Genomic DNA, 17582 nt, shown 5'->3' on the forward strand with positions numbered 1-17582 from the left:
TCGAGTGGACAAAACACTTCCTCTCACTTGAGCAAAGATGAATTACTTCCGATTCACACTTCCGAGTTCCGACATTCACTCTTCGCCGAATGCCCAACTTAGCTACGATCGGTGGCTGGGATAAGTCCTATGCATTTCACGTAAAACCTCTGCATGCATGCGTGAATGGAGGTTTTAGCAGGGTGATCCGATTATAAATGGAGCGTTTTTCACCTTTTTCTGGGTAATGATCATGAGCGTCGAGCGTCTACACAGGGGCCCTCTGCAGTGCGTCGGCAATCGCAATTCGCAGCCACTATATACTATAATTCTACCAGTCGTTTTTGTCATTGAATTTCAAAATTTCGAATTTTTATATAAAAAGTTACATGTCATAGCTAGAAGAAAACCTTTGCCACCATCGGATTCCTCGCACCATTGCGCGTCGAATGATATGTAAAACGAGTGAATAAAGACTGGGGAAAGGCAAGTTTTAACACAAAAGTTGATTTTGCCCCCCAACCGAAAACCTCTGGCGACGCCTATGGCCTCCTCGATGCGCCGATTTAGAAAATGTGCCTCTTTGGGGTGGTATTTTGCACCGTTAACGAGTTAACGGCCAGTTAACATTTTTAACGGGAAACAGCGGGTTCTTTCGATTTGGCTGAAAATCGGTGTACAGGGCCTCCTCGATGCGCTGATTCCGAAAATGTACCTCTTTTGCGGTGGTATTTCGCACCGTTAACGAGTCAACGACCAATTAACATTTTAACGGGAAACAGCGGGGTCTTTCGTTTTAGCTGAAAATCGGTAAACAGGGCCTCCTCGATGCGCTGATTCCGAAAATGTACCTATTTGGGGTGGTATTTTGTACCGTTAACGAGTTAACGACCAAATAACATTTTAACGGGAAACGGCGCGGGGTCTTTCGATTTGGCTGAAACCGGTTTACAGGGCCTCCTCGATGCGCTAATTTCGAAAATGTGCCTCTTTGGGCTGGTCTTTTGCACCGTTAACGAGTTAACGATCCGTTAACATTTCAGAAGCATATATCGATTTCAGCAGCATATTTTTTCGGGGTCTTTTGATTTGGCTGAAAATCGGTATACAGGGCCTCCTCGATGCGCTGATTCCGAAAAGGTATCTCTTTGGGGTGGTATTTTGGACCGTTAACGAGTTAACGACCAATTAACATTTTAACGGGAAACGGCGGGGTCTTTCGATTTGGCTGAAAACCCGTATACAGGGCCTCCTCGATGCGCTAATTTCGAAAATGTGCCTATTTGGGGTGGTCTTTTGCACCGTTAACGAGTTAACGATCCGTTAATATTTCGGCAGCATATATCGATTTCAGCAGCAAATTTTCGGGGTCTTTTTATTTGGCTGAAAATCGCTACGTGGTCGAAAATTGCTAATAATTGAGTTTGAAAATTTGACTTCATCATTTTTGAACAGTGTTTTCGCTATAACTTGGCCAAAAAAGAGGCATCAATCTCAAAGTTGTTCTCAATTTGTTCTCAAATCTGTTACAACCAACCTCAGTCTCCCTACCCTCGCCGGCGCTGGCGGCTGGTTGCGGGGCAGAACTGGGACTCCCACGCTCTGTCCCACACAGAGCGAGACCACTCTATCGGCGTCTAGCCGCAGGTGTATTTAGGGCCTTCGCCGCAGGGCTGTGTCTGCGACCCTCGGTGAATCGCGCAGGGGCGGCAGCAGGCCCGTGTTCTGGTGGGGCCTCCGCTGAGCCGGGGAGACAATTTTCGCTGATCTTTGCTGGAAACGATCTGCACATCCCGAACAGCGACTTGGCTCTTCAGCCACCCATGGAGGCCCTGATAAATCGAGCTTTGGTACTGGAGGTTACCCAGGCCACATCTGTGTACCTAACACATTTTAAGGAACTGCTTGGTAGTCAGTGTGGGCCGGCCATTTCGGCCGCCCTCGTCGGAGCCGGGGTCCGCGGATGGTGTTGGCGTCACAGTCGGTAGAGGAGAAGTGCGAGAGTGTATTTCCGAAGAACATGGTTTTATGGTGGGTGTCGGGACGCAAGCACGTGACCGGACGGGCAACCGGCCAGCGAGCCGGCGGTCCCGTGTCGCTATGCGCCCCAGACACCCAGACAGATACAAAAAGTGGGGTCCGACTTTTGGGGCCTCCATCGGGAGTGGGAGGCATGATTTCCTTCTCCACATATCTTTCCTCCCCCAACAAGCCGACAAAAGGAGGCGACCAATAAACAATCACGATCCTGAACTGCATAGATCCACGTTGGACACCGCGCATGGAACGCCGGGTACGACTGCCGCTGCTGCTGCTACTGGTGCAACTGCTGTTGTCGCTGCTGCTGCTGTTGTCGCTGCTGCTGCTGCTGTCCGAGTTGTTGGTCTCGTCCTTGTCGTCGTCGTCGTCATCGTCGCCGCGTTGTTGATTCGTTGTCGATTCGTGGAACCAGACAACTCTGCGGGTTGGATGCTGACGTCCGACTTGATCGTGAGGGGCAGCGGCCGTGGGTGCCGTGACGATGAGGCCTCAATCGTCGTTGAGCAACGGCTGCCGCCGCACTGCATCGATACCAGAGGGCTTCAACATACCGGAAGAAGATGAACCGGTTGCGGGGTGCTGGTCTCCTTGATGTTGATCGACAACGTTGGTGACGACGATGGTGTGCACATCCATGTTGATGGCGGATGGCACTGGTGACGACCTTGACAAGACGATTTGACAGAGCAGCGAAGCACGAAGCGCAGACGGGGTAGCGGCGACGGCAGGCGGCCATGTGGGTCAGCCAGGTGTTGGCTTTGGGCCTAGGCCACCTGCTGGTTGCAGTTGCAGCCGTTGCAGTCGGTGATGGCGTCCGCAGTTGCAGTGTGTGATTCGTGGACCAGATGCAGAGCGACTGAGACAGCCAGACGTGTCGGCGATGAGCGTCCAATCCCATCATGACTATCATCAGCCAGCTTTTGCAGACCGTGATGCGTATCGGCGTTTCTCCGTAGTCGATGCTCGGGGAGTCAGATAGTGGCCACTCCCAGATGGGTAACAGAAACGCAAGGTCTGTGAAAGAAAAAATAGCCGGATAAAAGTGTGCCAAAACATTGCCCCAAACAAGCATACATCATACAAGTCACTCATGCATCGAGTATACGAGTATACAAGACAGTTACAAGGACACGTATATAGCACTGGGCGACAGAAGAAGAGCGAAAGAGATTGCTCTCTGTACGACAGCTCTGTCGTTTTGTTCGCCCAGGCGTGTTACGGACCGTAGTCAGAAACTGTCGTGGTCAGAAACATTCGGGTCCGTCTATAGCTTACGGAATGAGTATCCGTGTTGTAACAAATCTCATAAATCATTATACATCCACATCCACACACATGTAGTTTTTGTTGTTAATGTTGTGCTATCGCTGTGCCATTCATTTCAGTTGCTTATCGTTACAGTCATCTGACAGCATGTTGTGTTGGTGAAGACGGAAGATTGATGTGGATTGTGCAAAACATAATGCATTTAATTTGACACAGCGGATGGCAAAACATTTTATAATTGTTTTAAACGGGCAGTACCTCCGGCCATTCGATCAAGAGATCGTTAATTATGAGCAAATTGAGAAGCAAAGAGAAATAAAAATTGGGCTAATGAGCCAATGACTAGCAAAAGACCGGTTTTTACTAGTACTGCCAAGTGACTTACTTTAACGAATTAATTGAAGAGGCCAATAGGTTAGTTTGTTAAGTATTATTGGAATATCTAACTATTGTGTTAGAACTTATCAGTTGTTCGGTAAAATATATATATATATATATATATATATATATATATATATATATATATATATATATATATATATATATATATATATATATATATATATATAGAAAGACGAGCTAAAAGTGTACTACCGCAGCACGATGTCTCCAACATGGAAGACGGATGAGCAGGTGATCCGCGGTATTGTTCGCCGTAACTGCCAACCTACAGATGGGGAACTGCGACTGGTAGTTCAGGTCTACTACACTAGCCCCAAGACATCCTCACTGGTGATGCAAAACAATCCCACACGCAGCACGGCAACACTCAAGCAGACCAATGTAGTATACCAGTTTAAATGTACAGCCGGGGACTGCGCGACCCGCGAAGTATACTACATTGGTCACACCACAACGTCTCTGAGCAGACGTCTCACAATGCACCTGCAGGACGGAGCCCCCAAGAAACACTACACAGAACATCACAACACCGCACTCACACGTGACGATCTCGTGACCAACACATCCATCCTAGCACACTGTCAGGATCGTAGACGGCTCGTCACACTTGAAACAGTGTACATTCGCGACAAAAAGCCAATCATCAACATTCAGACAAAGCAGAACACATCTCTATCACTGTACGACAAAGTACTCGCGGCGGGTTGACTTAGTTATCTGTCATATGCGCGTACGTATCTCGCTATGGTGTTTTTGATGTGACCTTCCTTCGCGGAGGATGAACGAATGTGTTTAGGGTTATAGCTCATGTACGAAAACAAAAGTGTGTTATTTTGTTTTGAATGCTGTGACTCATCGACTGAATAGTTTTAGTATCATATCCGTAATATTTGTTCCAAAAATGTAATTGAACCCATTTATCTCAAAGTATGACTTCTAAAACTGTGTGACTGTAATTTTCTTGAAAATGATCTCTGATAGATCGAAACGTCGAACAACAATATAGCTATGATATTTTGTATTTATGACATCTTTTGGTAATATTTTACATTCTCACGAACCCGAACCTCGACAGTGCATTCGCCGCCTCGAAAGTCTTAATAAGAAGAAGATAAGTGCCCATTATGCTGTTGTGTTTAACAAAACTTGCATAAAAGAGAACCTGCTTCCGAACTATTCGAATATATATATATATATATATATATATATATATATATATATATATATATATATATATATATATATAATCTATTATCGCAACAGAAAAACTCAACAACTTCTTGTGAAAAACAATCCATATGATAAAGGCAACGCACTGAAACGCTCCAATGTAGTTTACCAGTTTTACTGTCCATATGAAGATTGTAGGCTTCATTCAGTAAGCTACATTGGGGTCACGACCACTACACTATCACGTCGCCTCACGATGCATCTACGGGAAGGTTCACCGAAAGAACACATGCACAGACACCACAACACAACTCTCACAAGGGCACAGTTAGTGGACAACACAATTATTATTGATTCGGCTGACTGTCAAACACGTTTACACATTCTCGAAGCGCTCCACATCAAAGACAAAGCCCCAACAATCAACAAACAGATCGCATCATCGGCAGTTACACTGGCCCTCTGGGGAGGAGGAGGGGCAGCTAATAGATAGGTCAATCTGATAGATAGGCCTGTGATCTACTTGTGCTGTTTACTTGTATGTATGTGTACCTACATATGAAGATGACTGTAAGCATTGCCGCGTGCTGATTGTATGAATTTTGATATATAAGTATGGGTGCTGCTCTGCAGCACCCATACTTACGGTGGTGTTTGAACGCCACCACTGTAAGCTCCCACTGTCCTTGGAATTGAAAGGATTCCGGATTTCAAATGAACGAGCTGTAGTGTATTTTTATGTGATCATTTTCATCAATTCGGTCCTGAGGGACATTCATTTTCAAACTGTCATTATGTTTACTTAGTATCTGTGTATCGTCTTTCATTATGCTTGAAAACGATTTGTGAATAAATCGAAACCGGTCGCATTATAATGAATTTAAATGACATTAATTGGTGAATTATTATCAAAAACCAATGATACTACCAGGAACACAGTACGAAATATCGAGAAGACACAGAAGAAGTTAATCACTGCTAAAAACGCTGTTGTGTTCCATCTCAACTGTATATCTAACGACCTGTTGCCGAAGTTTACTGATATATATATATATATATATATATATATATATATATATATATATATATATATATATATATATATATATATATATATATATATATATATTGGTGTATTTGAGCAAGATATTTTCTTTGAGGCAGATGTCATTAAACAGCAAGGCAGCTTTCGCTTTTGATAGTTTTTTGTTGAGTTTTTGGGCTTGGTTGCAGGGGCGCCGCCACCACTACGTACAGTACGTACACTGTACGTAGTGCAATTTTTGACTTGGAAATCCACTACGTACAGTACGTACTGCTCAAAATGTGAAAAATAGTTAATTTATTTAAAAAAAAGTTTTTAATTACGTTTTTTTTTTTGAAAAAAGTTTTTTAATTGAAAAAGTCACCAAACTTCAGTTTGTTTTGACCAGTTTTGACATACCAAAATTACATTTGTCATTTTGAACTGCTAAAAAATAAGGTACGCTCTTGTTGCCATAACAACTAGGAAGCTTGGCGGCTTGGCTCGCTCAACCAGGGCACTAAAGAGTCTAAAGGGCTCAACTTGGGCTCGACCTTGGGAATGAACCGCGCCGAGCAAGCGCCGAGCGTGGTGTAGAGTTTTAGGGCCTTGGTGTAGAGGCCTTTTGTGAGTGATTGGTTGCTCATAATGATATAGGGCTTGGGTGGTAGCAAGGTCAGCAGGTGGTAGTGATCTCAGATCTGCAGAGTAGAAGAGTGGAGTGCTAGAAGTTGTTTATTTCGACGCGTCCGTTGACCATAGGCGTAGGAACAGGGGGGGGGGCCATGGCCCCCCACTTTCGAAGGTGGGGGGCAGCAATTTTAACTGCCCCCCCCACTTTTTGCTGACTTTAGTGTCTGTCTGCAAGCACCTACCACCCGGTACCCTAAACACCAGAACTTGACGACTATTCAACCTGCCCTTTAATGAAGACTCCCTTTTGTTTCTACAGCGTTATTGACCGCAACCCAGTGAACATGCCGACGTCGGCCCAACGTCGGTTCAACCTCGGCCCGACATCGGCTGGACGTCGGATATGCCCGCATGTTCCGACGTCCAGCCGAAGTCCAGCCGACGTCGGGCCGAGGTCGTTTGCCGAGATTGACGAGATCGTTTGTCGTTGGACCGACGGGGTCGACGTCGGCATGTTTATTGGGACAACGCGCCAAAAATATCAACCGGCGGCGGGATTCGAGCCCCCAGTCGCCGACGTCGGCATGTTTACTGCGGACAACACGCCAAAAGCATCAGCCGGCGATGGGATTCGAACCCTGTGTCATTTGAACGCGAGGTTAGTGCGCTAACTACTACACCACGCAGCCAGATAGCGAATTTAGTTTGTTTTGTTGGGTTATGCCCTTTCGGTCTGACAAGACCATTTCAGAGCCGGAAGGATGATAGGATGGAGACATTGGTCTTCTTGGCGAGCACCCTGGGTCCAGTTCATATAGAGTCCCTGGTCCCATTGCTGTTACGTGACACTTATTGGAAAGGGCGACCCCACAATGGATTCATATAGCCACTCTTACACACCTGCACCAACGTTTCCCAAAGTGTCCCTTTGATAAGTGGCACTTTGGCAAAGTGACACTTGCCGACTGGCCTTTCTATATGAACTGGGCCCGGCCCTGGTGAGTTGCCGGGGCTGAGCCTGACCAAAGGATAGGCCGAGCAGCCCCCAAGCACTCACCGCACTGGCTACGGGCGAGCTCGGCTTACGGGCAATCCCAAATGGGATAAAGTTTCCCGTCCAGTGCGGATCAGGGGGTTGCGGCGTGGAGGAAGATTTGAGTTTCCTGAGGATATTTTGAATACAGAAGCTCTTTATGAAAAATGAAACATGTTTTTTTATATTATTTTAACGGTCAAAACAGCGGCCGATGTCGGTCCGACGTCGGCCCGACGTCGGCTGGACCTCAGCAATTAACCCGCGAGTTGCTGGGGGGGGGCGTTAAACGCCCCCACTTTTTTCGCCGGGCCATAGCATAAAAACGGCGCGCCGCAGGCGCGCCAAATTTTGGGTACCTGTAGGGAATTGATTGAAGTTTATTGTGACAAAGTTTCAAAAAAATCGGTCGGAAAATTTTTGAGATATCGAGGTTTTAGTGACGTCATGATTTCTGAGTTTTCGACCAAAAACGGCATATGTTCAAAAAATCATATAAAATCACAGAATAGACATACAGACATACCGTAAACGCCATTAGACTGCCAATACCATGGTCAATCAAATGGCTATCTTCGATTATTAATTATCATTCCGCATTTTCCATAATCTTGAACTGAATCTTGGCAATTTTTCGTGACTACTTCACGACCATGATACATGAATTTCTTAAATTGAACTTTTTGAGCCAAACACGTACACATATGATAAAATGAATGTCACCATCGTGTTTTACGCCCCAAATTTACCTATAAAACATGTGTCTCAGGCTGCGAATATCAGTTTTGATTTTCGGGGATATGTGCCTACCCGGTTGACCTGACCTTGACCCTGACCTATGCTTGACTGACCCCTACATGAAGCTAACACTCTTGTAGGCCTTATAAGATGGATTGTGCACCGTTTTGACAGAGTTTATGGCGAGAGGCGCCCATTGCGAGGTCCTGAAGTCCATGCTACTGAAAGCCCGATTTCAGGTGTTTGACCTGACCTTGACCCGACCTGTGACCTCAAAATTCAACTTTAAAGTACTCATCTGAAGCGTCTCGTCGCGTTCTTTCGTTTGCCGCCTCGTGCGTTTCGCTGCGCCTATTGGTTCTCGAGTTATCGGCTGGGGGCGTTTAACGCCCCCCCCCAGCAAACGGTGGGTGGCGAAATACCCCAGCAACTGCCGGGTTAATCTCTGTCCGACGTCGGCCCGACGTCGGCTGGACCTCGGCTGGACGTCGGTACCTACATGTGGGCATATCCGACATTCAGCCGACGTACGTCGTGCCGAGGTTGGACCGACGTCGGGCCGACGTCGGCATGCCGATGCCGAGTTGCCGACGTCACCCCGACGTCGGCCGACGTCGGGCCGACGTCGGCATGTTTACTGGGAATTTCCTTCACTCAAAGAAGGAAACCATATCAGAGACAAAACTGTGAGTCCTGGTGGCAGCATTTTGTTGAATACGAGACGCGGGACATGAGCGGGCACTGAAAAGGAATAAGACAATACTAGTAAGGTGCAGGAGAATGCGTATACAAACGACCAACGCTTGACCGGATCTGCTTGGAGTCGGCATAGTTCGTCACAGGCGTAGTAGTTGGGGCCAGGGTGACCGTGCCCCCTGCCTCGGTTCAAACAGGCTGGGGGCCAGCAATGTCTGTGGGTATCTGCCCCTCCCCCTCCGCACTTTCAGTGCAGTGGCGGTCGCAGAGGGGGGATCAGGACCATGCCCTTCCCCCCTCCAAAGGCTAATCAGGGGGCCATCATATCATTTGCCCCCCCAAACAACCAATGGGCAGGGCCCCCATGGGTGTATGAGGCTCTGGCCCTTATTCGATTGTCACGAGGCTCAAGAAACCCACGCCAGCTATTAACAGCTCCCATACCAGTCTTTGAGGGTCCTACACTGATCTCGGAGGGCCCTTCAGTGGCGGTCAAGCGCCCACATTGAGGAATGAGAACCCACATTGACCTCTGAGGGCCCTCCACTGGCATTTGAGGGCCCCTAAACCGGCCTCAAGGGCCCAGCCGGCGTCTGAGGGCCTTACTCCGGCCTCTGGTGACATCATTTCTGTCTCTGGGGTCCCAAGACTAACCTTTAGGTGCCTCTGAGCATGGGATCTGAGGCATGGGATCTGAGGGCCCCGCACTGCGGGCCCTCAGATCCCGTGCCGGTAGGTATTTTCCCATGCCGGTAAGCCCATGCAGGTATTTTAGGGTCCCACACTGACCTCTGAGGGCCCATGCTGGCCTGTAAGGACCCACATTAGCCTCTGATGGCCCAAGTCGGCATCTAAACGTCTCAAACTGCCCTTTGCAGGCCCTGTACTGGTCTCTGAGAGCCTTAACCCTCGCCGGCCGAGGGGGGAGGCGGGTGCCGCCCCTCCATAGTTTTTTTTTTTCGCGATAGCTCCGAACACGCCGGTGATAGAGAACTGAAGCTAGGCATACCTGACCTTTGAATCAAGCCGGATCTGTTGACACCAACCGCATTTTCGGGTCAGATCAGGTCACTGACCTATGAAGTCAAAAGTGAACCTCTGCACGGTCTTCAGATGTCGCAACTTCGCAACGCCCTCACTCCCACAGGAGCTTTCACAGGGAAATGAACCTTGCAGGACCTAGTATCCATTAGGAGTCTTACAACTTCAGAAAGGCAGTGTATAGGTAACATGAAAATACAGAGTCTGAATCTGAGTTGCTTTGTTTTGTTTATTGTATTCAAGCCATTTCGACTAAACAGACAAAAGGATAAAGTAGGACTTCGGATTAATCTGACTACAGAATAGCTGTACAAATGTTTTCAAATAACAGTCGAAATTGTTATTTATGAAGGTGGTCCCGAATAAAATTTTCACCATCACAAACTCGCCGGCTGGAAAGGCATGCTTCTGCCCCAGGCCCCCATAGTGTAAGTGCAACTGTAACTACATACATCATTCTGCAGACTGCAATCGGTTCGAAGCCAAGGGAGGGACGGCAGGAAAGCCGTCTTTCCCTTGGTCAGCTGGGTTTTTATTAGATCATTCGTTTTACTCATTTTGTATTATTTTTAATGAAAATGTTGACTTCTGGACAATCAGTGGGACGAATCCGGAGAGTTTTCAGGTTTTGGTGATGTTATAAATAGGCAACTTGGGAAAATTTTCATCCCACCCTGGGTGTCGTGCCTGAGCCTACCACTAACCTGCATGCGGGTGTACGTAGTGCTCATAAAAGCGTGGCGGCGCCGCTGCTTGGTTCACTGTAAAAAAATCTTACAAGCCCCTTGTAGGAAAACCGCTGGCGCAAAAATGAGCATGCAGCGACGTGTAAAAATCGCCTCATATTTAGCTAGTAAGAGGATACAAGCTTGTTTCGTTAGTAAATGACAAGCCCACGCCTCATAAACCGAGCACCCCCGTGTCAGCCCCTCGTTTCGTTATTCGGTACCTCGTTTGAAAACGAGGGCAAAACCAGCAGATCGGTACGCCGATTAGGCTCCTTAGCAGGACTCGCCTGGTAACCCAACCAGCTAGCGCCTGCTATTGCTGCCCAGTAGTAATACTAGCTCAATTGCGTCACCCCCCCCCCCCCCCCTCCTTCTCCCCAGCCGCCCCTCCGACTGTGGACGACCCGGCCAACGACAGCCACGACAGCGTGCCAGCCACGTTACAAAAAACATACACAAAAATAACGTTTATTACTTATTAGCATACGATACAAAATATATAAATATATACATATTACAATATCATAGCGGAGTGGTGCAAAAGCTGATTCGAGTCACCACCAATAACATTCACAAAATAATACGGTTGCATGAGACACGATCGGGCACTTCCACGGGGTTTGACGCAACGGCACTTACAACAGGCGAGTGAGCAAGTTGATCCTGCCATGTCAGGTACATTGTGCACTGTGCAGTCCATCAAATATTTGCCATACTTTGCAGATTCAAGCAAGTTTTTTTTTTCTGGGCGAGGCTTACCAACAGAAATATCGCTGGCTTCCGGTATACCTTCATGCCTCAGTCTCCCACAACTTTAAGCAACTCTGCAAACAGAAAAGAAAATTAACTGCTGATTTTAAAATATCAGTGAGGATGGCTTTATTATCTACATCAACTGACTTTTGTATAAGATAAATCAATGTGAGGCAATATGTGTAGCTTACACATTTGGAAAAAAGGCTAGACAGCGACTGAAAGAAAGTCCGTCTTCCAACAGTCGGAATTCAAACGAAACAGTGGCCCACAACGGTCAAGGGATAAATTCTATGACGCAACATGTGTTCAGAATATTACAAAATAAATAAAATGTCCCCCATTGCCATGTAAATATCATACAATATAACGTACCTTCGAAATATCCCAGCCCGAGAACTTCACAACGCACCGTGCCACAACACAACCGCACCAACCGCCGGCAGCCGCAGAACTGAACAATGGCGGCCGGAAATGACGGCCCCGCGCCGGAAGTGAAGGACGCGTTTTAGAAGCAGTCTCAGACTCGTCGCTGCTCACCGTAGCAGGGATTTATGAGGCACTACCGAATAAAGTCGTTTCGCCTCATTCGGCAACACGGAAACCCTACCAGGACTAGTCCGATGATGAGTTTCCGACTAGGTGGCGTGTGCGCAGGATTATATTTAAAGCACGTGCAGGGCGGTGCCTCATTAGCCGACATAATAATAATATGACACGATAATGAAACACGCATGTAACTAGCATGCAACAAGCTTCTGGCGGATTTAATTATGAGACTATGCGTAGTTTTCCGACACAGCGCGAAATCTGTTGATAAGCAGGAAGGGGTGTTAGGGAAGCATTTAAGTTATTAGGTTACCGTTTGTAACCAATTGTTTCACGAGGCCACTCTTTAACTAACAACGCTCAGGCTGATAATGTCCCTATATATAACAGCAAGGTAGGTACCAGTATAACGCCTTTTGGGGCGACTAACGGAGCGAGCGAGGGGGTGAGTCTTGCACGTGCGAAATTTCGAGGGGGTACCTTCAACTGACTGGTGCACGGCACCCTACTGACCGGTTTCTAGCGATGTGCCAAATTTGAGCACAATCGGCCCAGCCGTTCTCGAGATCTGGGAGCGGCACCCTGCACGTGCGCACGTGCAAAATGGGTCCCAACTGACTTGTGCACGGCACCCTACTAACTGGTCCCTAGCCATGTACCAAATTTGAGCGCCATCGGTCCAGCCGTTCTCGAGATCTGGAATCGACCCCTACACGTGCGCACGTGCAGCAGCACCCAAACTTTGGCACATGGATATGCATTGCCTAGTGGGTGCCTACCTACATGCCAACTTTCAGCGCAATCGGCCCAGTAGTTACCGAGATATTGCAACTATTACAAAAGTGACACCTCTTCGATTTGCACGTGGCACGTGCATAAGGGGTCACCCACATGCATCGGGAATAGTCCAATACTTGGTAGAAGGAATGAAGCTACCCTACAAAAATTACCGCATGTAAATCGGTCAAGTGGTTGCTGAGATATAAGCCTCGCAAAAGCGTGACCACGGCCGGCCGGCCGGCCGGCCGGCCGGCCGGCCGGCCGCTCATACTCAGAAATTTCCGTTAATCTAAGGAAAGACTACGCTCGCTTCGCTCGCTCCGTAACAATGGACGACCGTGTAACCCACTCCTTGTCATAGAATTGGCTCGTGACATTTTTTTTACAGTGAATTGAATGTTTTCTTGATTGTTTCAGGTAGCGAGTTTAATGTTTCAGTTATATTCATTAAAGTTTTTCATTTTGTCGACGCGTTTCGATTGTATTATCAAACAATCATTTTCAAGACTGAGTACAAAATCAACAGGGTCCGTCGGGATATGCTACTTCTCATTCGTCGTTTAGGAAAATAGCTATGCAACAAAAACATGTGACGGCATAATCATAACACTTTCACTAAGCTGGCGCAAATACGACAGTCAACTATTTACATTGATCGATGATCGTACACACATACTACAAACGTGCATGTTTCATGAAGCACTCACGCACTCACACAATGGTGCGTGAGTGCTTCACACAAAACTCACACAAAACTCAACAAAAAAAAACTATCAAAAGCGAAAGTTGCCTTGCTGTTTAATGACATCTGCCACAAAGAATATATATATATATATATCTATATATATATATATATATATATATATATATATATATATATATATATATATATATATATATATATATATATATATATATATATATATATATATATATATATATTCATTGAAGAGTGGCGTCTTGCGAACGAGTGCACCTAATGGCGTCATACCCATGAACTTGTGTATGGATGGTGCGCAACAAAATAATAGCTGACTTTTTAATCTATCGAATAGGTGCATGCGACTACGAATAACTTTTTAATATTGTACCTAGTTCATCATCTTAACTGATGTAAATGTATAGATTTACTAAGAGCTAGGGTAGGGATTTACTAAGAGCTAGGTAGTGTGCCAGCTTTCCTGGACCGTATGGAGTTAATGGCCCAGATAAGGAGAACCGGATTTTTAGAACTTATCCATACCTTCAAAACTCACGGAAACGTCTTAAATTCTTCAAATTTTGAGTACCCCAGTGCGAGATTCGCCCCGACGGGTTGTCGGTTGTACCCCAACCACATTTCACACCACTATGAACAATAAATGCACACACTGAAATCGCTATTACCGATAGGCTCATTCAATCAAGTTTCGATAAACCCGTTCATCATCATCTCCTGCGGTTTCGAACACGCCTGTTAGGTGGTGCGGTAGACCGCGCCCAAAGCCAGGGCCTCGGTAACGTGAGGTAGCCGAGTCGGGGCAGCGTGCGCTAACCCAAGCCGGGCCGCGCGTCCTCCCGGTGTCATGTGATAGCCCGGCACATTGCCCCAAAAGACGGTAAATAACTTTTGAAAATACCTATCTCCAATTTTAGTGTTTTCTGGACCAGAATTTTGCAAGGAATCCGATGGTGTGGTCCCCGAGATCCGAAAAATTTCCATTTCGGAGATAGCACCTATTTTTTTGAAAAATAAATATTCGTCAGGCATAATAGTCAAATAAATTGAAAATATCATGAGTTAATTTTTGTAACAACACTAGAATGTGTCGAACATGAATTAGAGATATATTTTAGCTTAGATGATACTATATCTGCGCATACATGTACATGAACTAGTACATCAACCCTCGTCGGCCGAGAAGGGGTGGGGCGGGTGCCGCCTCATAGGGCTTTTCGCGATAGCTTAAAACTCGCTTAGGGTAGACAGCTGAAACTTGGTATACCTAATCTTTTATTCAAACTGGATCTTTTGACCTCAACTGCGTTTTCAGGTCAGGTCAGGTCACTGACCTATGACGTCATAAATAAACCTCTGCGAATTCCTCAGATGTTGCAACTTTGCAACGCCCTCAGTGCCAGAGGAACTTTCACAGGAAGATGGAAGTTACAGGACGTAGTATCCTTCTGAGGTCTCACAACTTGTTTATCTCGGATTTAACGTAAATGTCACATGAGGTCAGGTCGGTCACGTGACCTCACCATTATAAGTCAATGGGGGAAATATTGAAACTGTTATTTTGGCGCCGGAAATGATCTAAAACTATCCTAAGCACATGAAATCGTGGTTTCATGATCGGACCTTACAAAGAGTGCATGAAACCACGATTTCATGTGCTTGGGACAGTTTCCGGCGTCAAAATAACAGTTTTCATATTTCCCTCCGTTGACTTATTATGGTGAGGTCACGTGACCGAACTGACCTCATGTGACATTTGGGAAAAATCTGAGATATACAATTTGTGAGACCTCTAAAGGATACTACGTCCTGTAAGTTTCATCTTCCTGTGAAAGTTCCTCTGGCACTGAGGGCGTTGCAAAGTTGCAACGCCCGGTCCTCTGAGGACCGTGCAGAGGTTCATTTATGACGTCATAGGTCAGTGACCTGACCTGACCTGAAAACGCAGTTGGCGTCAAAAGATCCAGCTTGAATAAAATATTAGGTATGCCAAGTTTCAGCTGTTTTCCCTCAGCGTGTTTTGAGCTATCGCGAAAAAACCCTATGAGGCGGCATCCGCCCCACCCCTTCTCGGCCGACGAGGGTTAATGTACTAATTCATGTACATGTATGAGCAGATATAGTATCATCTCGGCTAAAATATATCACTATTTCATGTTCGATACATTCTAGTGTTAGTATAAATATTCACGCATTATATTTTCAATTTATTTTACTTTTGTGCATGACGAATATTTACTTTTCTAAAAACTCTAAGCCTAACTCTAAGCCGAACTCTTATATCGAGATACTGTGGGCCAAAGTGTTCGTAGGAAACCACCGTGGTATTTTGTTCGCCAGCGTGTACCGTGTGCCGCGGAATTCAGCAGCCCAAGTGACGTCAGACCTAGAGGACTTAGAAGGTCAGGTGCAGCATATGGTTGCGAGTCACCCCGGCGCTACACTGGTGTTAGCCGGTGACCTGAACTGCTGCCTGCTGAAGCCTGCTGCTGACTCGCCCGGCCACCGGCTGACTCGCCTGCTGACCACGTACGGCCTGCGGATCACCAACACGGAGCACCCGACTTACCGACCAGCCAACTCACTACTTGACGTCATCGCAACCAGCCGGCCCGACAGCTGGTGACACGTGCTGGGGTGACCCGCTGCCAGTACGGCACCCCGCACGACTTCACACGGCTGGTGCTGCGCTGCGGTGGAGCGGGGCGACCGTCCCGACCGACTGTCCAGCGGAGATGCCTGCAGAAAGTCGACTCTGAGCAGTTTAATCTGCAGCTCTCCGAAGCGGACTGGAGTCCTGTGCTCTTGCGCGAGCGACCTGCCGACAAGTGGGAGGAATTTCGCGCGATATTCCTCTCGCAGCTCGACGGGGTGGCCCCGGTCACCAGAGTGCGGCTGTCGCCACCCGGCGCGCCGCCCCTGACGGCTGACACCCGCCAGCTGCTAGCCGAGCGGAGACAGGCGCTCCAGGCAGGCGGACAGCGCGACCGCTACAAGGAGCTGAACCGCCAGTGCCGCGGAGCGATACGGCGAGACCAGACTGCCCACTATCAGCGCGAACTGGACAAGGCGGGGCCGGGCAGCGTCTGGCGCGTGCTGCGGCCTATCATTGGCAGTAAGAAGGAAACTGCCGTGCCCAGTGCTACCCCTGATGCACTCAACGACTATTATGTCAGCATTGGCCCTGCCACTGCCGCCAGCGTCCCGAGACCTGCTGCACCGGTGCCCGTCCGCCTGCCACGAGTGACGACAAGTGGGTTCCGGCCACAGCCCATCGATCTTGACACGCTGTGTCTGGTCCTGTGGTCCATGAAGCCGTCTAGAGCAACCGGACTTGACGGGTTCAGTGTCGACATGTTCAGGAGATACTTCTGGGGTACTGGACAGATTCTGCTCGACATGATCAACACGAGCCTGGTGACCTGTCAGGTGCCGGCGGCGTGGAAACACGCGCTTGTCACGCCAATCCCGAAGGGGAAAGGACCTTCAGCTCCAGCCAACACCCGCCCAATCTCGATTCTGCCGGGAGTGATGAAGATTACTGAAAGAGTAGTGCAGCTCCAGCTCACTCAGTATCTGGAGACCAACAAGCTGCTCTCCAGCGCCCAGCACGGATACCGGAAGGGTCACAGCACGGAGACCGCTCTCAGCGTCATCACCGAACACGTCCTCTGCGCTATGGACTGTCGCGAGATATCTGTGCTCGTGCTACTTGACCTATCGAAGTGCTTCGATATGGTACCGCACGCCAGACTACTCGATAAGCTGGCGCTGTATGGCGTAGACACAGAGTGGTTCAGAGACTATTGACGCGGCCACACTCAGCAAGTGCAAGTGATCGGTGGTGACGGCACTCCCATGTGTTCCGCTGCTAAGCCCAACTCCATCGGGGTCTTCCAGGGCGGCTCGCTCAGCTGTGTCTTGTACACCATCTTCACGAACGAGCTCAGTTTGTTTGTGCCCGACGGGGTCCGAGTGGTACAATACGCGGACGACACACAGTTGCTTGTCAGCGGCAAGAAAAGTGAGCTG

The 17582-nt window shown here is 47.7% G+C and overlaps 1 protein-coding gene across 1 annotated transcript; it reads left to right on the forward strand.

Annotated features, from left to right (window-relative positions):
* The first annotated feature begins 3888 nt into the window (after positions 1-3888).
* LOC122372713 lies at positions 3889-17360 on the forward strand. The gene is made up of 2 exons (XM_043350239.1): positions 3889-4017; positions 16203-17360. Exons 1-2 carry the CDS (start codon positions 3889-3891, stop codon positions 17358-17360), a joined length of 1287 nt encoding a protein of 428 aa, XP_043206174.1.
* Positions 17361-17582: the final 222 nt, after the last annotated feature.

This window comes from Amphibalanus amphitrite, unplaced genomic scaffold (assembly GCF_019059575.1).
Source record: "Amphibalanus amphitrite isolate SeventyFive unplaced genomic scaffold, NRLGWU_Aamphi_draft 001390F_arrow, whole genome shotgun sequence".
NCBI classification, from domain to species: domain Eukaryota; kingdom Metazoa; phylum Arthropoda; class Thecostraca; order Balanomorpha; family Balanidae; genus Amphibalanus; species Amphibalanus amphitrite.

Excerpts from the sequence above, each read along its gene's own strand:
- LOC122372713 (XM_043350239.1), top strand. The coding sequence starts at position 3,889 with ATGTCTCCAACATGGAAGACGGATGAGCAGGTGATCCGCGGTATTGTT. Across the intron at positions 4,018-16,202 it reads GCCCCAAGACATCCTCACTG|TACGGCACCCCGCACGACTT; the intron begins GTGATGCAAAAC and ends ACCCGCTGCCAG.